We start from the raw sequence: 7,972 nt of genomic DNA, 5'->3' as shown, positions 1-7,972 counted from the left end.
GCAGAGCTCATCGTAAGCAGTTTTATTTGTGGTAACTATAAGGCCAGAGATTGCCGTTGCAGCTTCACTGAATGAATGTAGTAGAAACGCAATCATAGTCTATTTAAATTCTCGTGCAGTTCTTTTTCAGATGAATAATCTTTCCGTATAAACACTCATTTGTGCTGTTGCCTGTGCAACTTTTAATATTGTTCTTTATGAAACAGGAAGCAGGATCTGGAGAGCCAAGAAAGAAGTGGGAATGAGGACAGCGGAGACGTGTCCGAGGAGGAAGAGGAGGAAGAGGTAGGGGTGGACAAGAGCAAGACCTAAATATCTTCAGTGGTATGATGTCATTATTCAGATCTAAAAGTTTTACCTTAAATCTGACTGAAAGTTAAATTAACCGCATTAGTGTAAATTGTGTTGTTGTTAAGCTGCGGTTTTCCATGTCTGCAAACAAATGAAACGACAAGTAGTCTGTCATATGTGGCAGCTTTCTGCCCAGCTAAATTCACAAGATTCTTAAAAACACATTTAATGGTACTTGTTTGCCTTCACAATATAATTTCTCCTGAAGAAAGTTTGTTTAATTTTGTGGATTGGGTTAGAGAACCTAAAACCAAACCATGAGGACAGACAGGGCTCAATTAAAACTACAAAATTCAAGATATAACCATACTCTAAGTTGAGGGAAAAAGGCTAAAGCTATGTTCACAACACATCTAATCGTTCAGTTATTAATTATAACCTGAATTAATTGCTATGTTAATGTGCTCATATCCTAGGAGGAGGCTGAAACCAACGGTGAGAAGACAGAGGAGGGGTCCAAGCATCACAGCAGCAGCGGTAAACATAAGAGGAAAAAACACAAGCATCGTAGTAAGCACAAAAAGCACAAACATGCCTCTGATGAGGACAAGGACCGCAAACGCAAGCATCGTCACAAACATAGGAAACACAAACGCAAAGAGGGCTCCTCTCCCTCTGCTGCTGCCGCCCTCTTTGGCTCCTCCGCCCATAGAAAAATCGAATCCTCTCCCTCCTCTGGAAATCCAAGTCTGGATGACAGGGCCTTGCTGGAGGATTTGGAGAAGCAGAGGGCCATGATCAAAGCTGAGCTGGACAGCCAGCTGATGGAGGGCAAAGTTCAGTCTGGCATGGGTTTGATCCTTCAGGGTTATAACTCTGGGTCAGAAGAGGATGGAGATGCGAGGTTCAGGAATGGAGAACAGCGTCAGAGGGGCAGCTCAGGTAAACCCATCTCTCCCAGAGCGGGGAAAAGTGGGAAATCTAGACGGGACTCAACAGAGGCTAGTAAATCAGCCTCCAAGCGTCGTAGTCGGAGTAAGTCTGCAGACAGGCCTGGCAAGGAGTCTAAGCAGGACAAGGTGACCAAAAGCAGCAAGGACACTGGTGTTAAAGACAGAGGCCGAGGCAGGAGCAGGTCGAAAGACAGGAAGCATTCAGATAGCACTGATAGGTCCAAGGAGAGAAGGAAGTCCAACTCTCCGTCCAGCTTTAGAGCAGAGCAGAAAGTCAGCCGCGCTGATAAACGTTCCTCTCCGCAACGGGACGACAGACCAAACCAGGAAAGAGCGGGCAGACGGTCCGGATCTACTGGACGAGAACGGCCAAGTCGCTCAGAAGCTGACAGGGACAAACGGCCAGCCAAGTCCCCATCCAAAGATGCTTCATCGGGAAAAGAGAATCGCTCCCCTCATAGACGAGGTCCCGTCAGCCCAGCAAGGAAACGCAGTGCTTCTCCTCGGCACAGAGATGCACGCCACCCCTCGGCTGGCGCCGCCGACAGGACATCAAAACAGAGCCACTCTCCATCCAGAACAAGGTCTCCACCCAGGAGACCCCGCAGCCGCTCACCAGACGTCAGGAGGAGGGATGCTGACAGGCAGGACTCACCAATGAGGTTAGTGAATAGTTTCTAACTTTCCTCAATGATGCAAGAATAAGTTGCATAAGGTGATAAGGCTGAAAGAAAATATGAAAACAGATATCTGAAAGTCCCTTTACGCAACCTTTGTCTTGGAGGTTTTGTGATCAGTGATAGAGTTTTGCTTTGAGTTATCTGCCGTTTACGTTCCTGTGCAGAGGACCTCAGCATGTCTGTTCACTTTCTTTATGGTGTGTTTGTTTCACTTTCTTTTGTTGTTCACTGAATCCTGTATCTCAAAGTCACTCTACACTCTTGCTCCTGCAGGAAGCGCCCACGGCCAGATTTAGGACCAGGCAGAGATAGATCACGAGAGAACAGTCCCAGAGCACCCTCTTGGCGACGAATCAGTCGCTCACCTTTAAGGCGGAGGTCTCCATCTCCACGACGACGCTCCCGTTCCTCCCCTCGGCGACGGAGCAGGTCTCCACTGAGACACAGGTGATGGGAGCTCACTTTCCACTCTACTATAGAGAGATATTCGTCTGTGTTGCTCCAAAGCAGTTCACATAATCAGAGGGAAACTCTCTCTTTAAATTTTGTGTATTGTTTCTGTGGAACTTTTTCCGCATTTGGTATCTCACAGACCTTTTCTTTCAGCTTTGATTCTTTTTGAGTTAATGAATGATCTCTTTATTGTGATCTGTGCCATCAGGTCTGGGGAGAGAGACAGGTATGGTAGACCTCGACAGTATAGACGCTCAGTGTCCCGCAATCGGGATAGAAGGAGAAGGCGCAGCAGAGATGAAGACAAGTTTAAGGGCAGCCTTTCAGAGGGCATGAAGGTCGACCAGGAATCCTCAGAGGAAGAAGTGTGAGTGAAATGAAATATTTGCACTTTTGGTCTCTGTGTGTAAAATGTCAACTCATACTGTAAAATGGTTCTGTTGAAATATTTGAAACGATACGAAGATGTGGTCCAGGCTAATTTGTAATTCTGATTAAAGGATAACGTTTAAAGAAAAGGTAAGCCATTATTGTGGATGTACAATGAATCAGTCATTGGGCTAGGCTTTGTTATAGCAACTGCTTGAAGGTAATGAATTAAAAGAAAATAGTTTTAGATATAAAATGGGAATTGAGTCTACCATCAGTAGCTGATGTTCCACTTCAGATTCTTTAGTCGTGATCCATTACCAGGAAATTGTGACCTATTATAATATAAATCCTGTATTATGTTTGCAGGTTGGAGGACTTCGACGGTGAGGAGGTAGACGAAGAAGCTCTCATTGAACAGCGCCGCCAGCAGCGCCTAGCCATCGTCCAGGTCTGTTTAAACCCATGCTGATCCAGATCTGCCGTTTCAGTAATTGTGGCTAAAATGAAAAATAAAATGTGTCTTCACATTTCCTTCCTCTGTACAGAAATACAAGCTCGGGAACGAGGACTCCAACATGATCTCCGAGCCCAGCAGCCCCCAGAGCAGCACGCGCAGCCGTTCGCCCTCTCCTGACGACATCTTGGAGCGAGTAGCGGCCGACGTGAAGGAGTATGAACGCGAGAACCTCAACACCTTCGAGGCCAGCATCAAAGCCAAGCACAACCTCATCGCCCAGGAGAAAGACGGTAATGTTTTGGTCTGAATTATTATTTCCGTAGGCATACAAGACCAACTGAATGAACCTCACAGTCATGGGCCCTCCCTAGTTCACTGCAAGTGTCAATATGCGATCAATATTCCTGGAGGCATGTGGAATATTCTGATGCACACTTTTCCCTCCAGTTATTGAGAAGTTGCCATGCATACTGATCATTGTCCTAAACTAGACATACTCATGATATCAAATCAGTGAATATTGGTCAAATCTAAAAAAAAATCTAATTAATTTAAAAGCTATTTCTATCTGAAATGTTATTTTCTGAAGCCTAACCAGACAGGTTGCAAAGGAGACATTAATATGACAGAGTTGAGTAACTACAGAATATAACTAAAGCTTTTAAATCTGTAGAAAGCACACATGAGTCACTGCATTTGTGCTACTTGATCACCTGAGGGGAGCAGCTTTCTGAGGACACAGAGGAGAGCAGAATCTAAAAAGCTTTCTAAGATCTCCCCCTCTAAGGAATATCAAGCTTATGTATCGTCTTTTCTCACTTTTCTGTCTTTGATTTTTATAGACTCAAAATGGCCTCTTTTGAACTTGCAGTTTCCTCAGTAGAAAAAAAAAGAAAGTCAGTTTATAACAGTGAAATCTGATTGGTAACATTTTCCCTGCCTTTAAAATTGAACTGCAGATACGCATTAATATTGGCACTTCTATTCAGAATGAATTTACATGAACACATGGACATGTGTTGAAGCCTGGCCAAAGTACACAAGTCTGTAAGAGACTGAAATGGTATTTAATATGGCTTGATCTGTGTGCGAGGGTTTTGTGATGCAGGGGTTTTTAATTTTCTTTCTTTCTGTCATGTGTTCATTCAGTTGCTGGCTTGTAATCCAAAGCCTGGGTGTCTCTGCCACCTGCAGCATGTTTTGATCTCTGCAGAGTATGTGAACCAAACACATGTTCCAGATTTACTGTCTTACAACATGGTGTATGAGCAGAAACTCAACTTCTCCTGCGTTTTGTTGATTTTCTTCTTCTTTCAGGAGCCAACCCAAAGAAGCCTTCAGCCCCCGACATGTTTACAGAGTCGGATGACATGTTCGCTGCTGACTTTGATGTAAGTAAACACTGCTCACTACTCCTCTTTAAGCATGTAGTTGACTGACTTAGTTTGGTATTGCAGAAGAGTGGGAATTCACAGGAAACTCCAACACCAGCAAAAAACTGACCTCTTTTTTTTTTTGTGCTGTTTCTGTAGAGTGCCAGGATGAGAGCAGCAGGAGTAGGGAAGGACTTCAAGGAGAACCCCAACCTCAGGGACAACTGGACTGATGCTGAGGGTTACTACCGTAAGTGCATCTCAGTCCTTGTTAATTGCAGATTACCCCCTAACATTCACTTGAACTGTTTTAGAATGAAGGCCTGCTAAGGCTTGCCTAATATCACAACTGTAAGACACTTTTACTTACGCTGTCTGCAATCTGAGTGTGTTAATCACGTCTAGATTTAAGCTGAAGCTCGTCCTTTGCCCTGTTTAAAACGCTGTGCTATTTAGGTGTTAATATTGGAGAGACACTGGACAAGCGCTATGATGTTTATGGCTACACTGGCCAGGGTGTGTTCAGCAACGTGATCAGAGCCAGGGACACTGCCAGAGCCGGCCAGGAGGTGGCAGTCAAGATCATCCGAAACAACGAGCTCATGTGAGTCACATCGCACCACATACAGTCGGCGATCATTACATGAATGTCGGCGTTTCATTTATAAACAACTTTAAAATACAGAAAATACTCTGATAACAACATGTATTTATTTCCGGTGAACAGGCAGAAGACGGGTTTGAAAGAGTTAGAGTTCCTCAAGAAGCTGAACGACGCTGACCCCGACGACAAGTTCCACTGCCTCCGACTTTTCAGGCACTTCTACCACAAGCAGCATCTTTGTCTGGTATTTGAGCCTCTGAGGTACTGAGAAGATTGGCTTGATTTATGAGTATTACTGCGGTATTTGTCCGATGAACACACTTTTGATTGCATTTTTTGTTTTTCATTGCAGTATGAATTTGCGAGAGGTGCTGAAGAAGTACGGTAAAGACGTTGGGCTCCACATCAAAGCTGTGCGTTCCTACAGCCAGCAGCTCTTCTTGGCCCTCAAGCTGCTCAAACGATGCAACATCCTCCACGCTGACATCAAGCCTGACAATATCCTGGTATGATTAAAAACCTCTCTAAACTTTAGCTGGGTTATAGAATGACCGTAGCGGCAGTCTCATGTGTAATTCATTTGTCCTATTAAAGGTGAACGAGTCAAAGACCATCCTGAAGCTGTGTGACTTTGGTTCTGCGTCGCACGTCGCCGACAATGACATCACTCCATATCTGGTCAGCAGATTTTACAGGGCTCCAGAAATCAGTAAGTTGGACTCTTTGTGTTGTTAATTAATCACTTGTCAATTTAGACTCACTTACCGTTTCTTCCTCAGTCATAGGAAAGCCCTACGACTACGGCATCGACATGTGGTCTGTCGGCTGCACTCTGTACGAGCTTTACACCGGCAAAATCCTGTTCCCCGGATCTTCCAACAATCACATGATCAAGCTCGCTATGGACCTCAAGGGCAAAATGCCCAACAAGGTGAAATTACATCATATAGTTTCATTTCCTTCAGCGATTGTTTCTTTCTTAGATGAAGTGAGATGTGTTGCTATTCCTTGCAGCGTTCAAGACGTCAGGACTGATGAAATGTTGTGCATTCTTTCCTCAGATGATCCGGAAAGGCTTGTTCAAAGACCAGCACTTCGATCAGAATTTGAACTTCCTGTACATTGAAGTAGACAAAGTGACAGAAAGGGTAAGGCGTTGAGTCTTTCTCAGACGGCACATATTCACCTAAGGAAAGTTAACATGTACTAGTGGTTTAAATCCGAAAATTGATGAGCAGTTAAAATAATTTGACTTGCATTCCCTTGAATTTTTATGTCGCTTTGCCCCGATCAGGAGAAGGTGACGGTGATGAGCACCATCAACCCCACCAAAGACCTGCTGGCGGACATGATAGGAGGCCAGCGCACTGCCCGAGGACCAGAGGAAGAAGGTTATGCAGCTGAAGGACCTGCTGGATGGCACGCTGATGCTGGACCCAGCCAAACGCATGCAGCATCAACCAGGCTCTGCAGCACCCCTTTTATCCAGGAGAAGATCTGACACCCTGAACGCCACACACTCCCAGAGCGGACGGACAGAACCAACCACTAAACCAGCTCTGACAGGGACTCTGCAGCGAAGCAGCCGACTCACAGACTTCTGTTCAGAATGTCGTTGATTTTTGTTCTTCCTTTACATCATTTTGTTTATGGATACATAATTGTGTTTTAATGTAAATAGATAATTGAAATGGTAGCCATTCTTGACGATTTTGCGATTATTGGCGTAAACTTCCCCTCATAACCGCAATGCAGTTACAGACTTTTCTTTTTTAATTTAACTGGCATTGGAGTGACAGATGTTTAAAAGAAAAATGATTCCTGTAAATACTGTATGTCTATTGCATTAACAATCTGAAGCAGCAGACAGTTGAGTTTTGTCGTAGTGTCAGATGTCTAAATACACCTTTTCTTTTTTTTTTCTTTTAGCCAGCATTGCTCATTGTGGGGGCGATGCATGCTCTTGAATGTGCACCCTCTGTGCTCTAGATTACTGTGGTGCAGGCCTCTGTAAATGCTCTGTATGTGCATCAGTGTCCCACACACAAACCCCTCCCCCCAACTAAGTCTTCAGGCCTTGAAGTCTGAGCTGAAGGAATAGATGCATATTATGTACTCCTTGAACAAGAGTATTTTTTTTTTTTTTTAATTTCAAAGCAGGTAGTAATTGTTTTCTGTTCATGTATTATTTTTTTTTTACCTTCCTCCCCCTCTGGCTTGGTCTTGGCTCTTAAGGCTCTCACATTCAAGTGCCTCCTGTACGAGCCTAGTGTGTTAAAACACCAAACAATGCTGGCCTGTTGAAGCCACACCTGTTACCCCTCCTCTCCCACTGTTGTATATAGTCATAGTTACTGTCAATTCATGTATGATTTCTTTCCATTAAGTGGTTTAAAAAAAACAAAAAAAAAAACAAATCTTGTGATTTCAATAAAGAATTAGTTTGTGGAAACGCTGAAAGAGCACCTTCAGTATGAGACAAGTTTTTAGTAATAAAATGTTTCCTATTGTATACCATACCCCCTTTTCTTCATTTGGATCTGATAATACACTGTTTATCAATAACTTAATGAAGCTGGGTAAGTAGAGAACATGGGAACGGATTGCACTCTGGATAAGATCTAAGATGGCAAGTGAGTGTAACAACGGTGCAACATTACGGGGGTAAAATTTGTTGAGGCGCTCCGGCCTCTGAGCATCAAAAGTAAAAACTCTTGTATCCAGTGGAAAGTCTATCCCTACCCTTCATTTCCATCATGTGATTGCACTTGTGTTGAGCTCCCTAAAAA

At 43.9% G+C, this 7,972-nt stretch overlaps 1 protein-coding gene across 1 annotated transcript; it reads left to right on the top strand.

Moving 5' to 3' along the window:
* Positions 1-201: 201 nt before the first annotated feature.
* LOC311509725 (serine/threonine-protein kinase PRP4 homolog) lies at positions 202-7,770 on the top strand (the record flags this gene model as incomplete). Its single annotated transcript, XM_084575148.1, is given in 18 exon segments — positions 202-285; positions 768-1,906; positions 2,198-2,371; positions 2,586-2,744; positions 3,116-3,197; positions 3,295-3,496; positions 4,524-4,597; positions 4,739-4,829; positions 5,036-5,183; positions 5,307-5,444; positions 5,536-5,689; positions 5,778-5,892; positions 5,963-6,114; positions 6,245-6,331; positions 6,478-6,549; positions 6,551-6,634; positions 6,636-6,659; positions 6,661-7,770. Coding segments are annotated over 18 exon segments (3,003 nt in total), but the record flags the coding sequence as incomplete, so codon positions are not given.
* Between the last annotated feature and the right edge of the window lie 202 nt (positions 7,771-7,972).

This window comes from Chelon labrosus (assembly GCF_963514085.1).
Source record: "Chelon labrosus genome assembly, contig: SCAFFOLD_316, whole genome shotgun sequence".
Lineage (NCBI taxonomy): Eukaryota > Metazoa > Chordata > Actinopteri > Mugiliformes > Mugilidae > Chelon > Chelon labrosus.
This window is presented reverse-complemented; position numbering and strand designations above follow the sequence as displayed.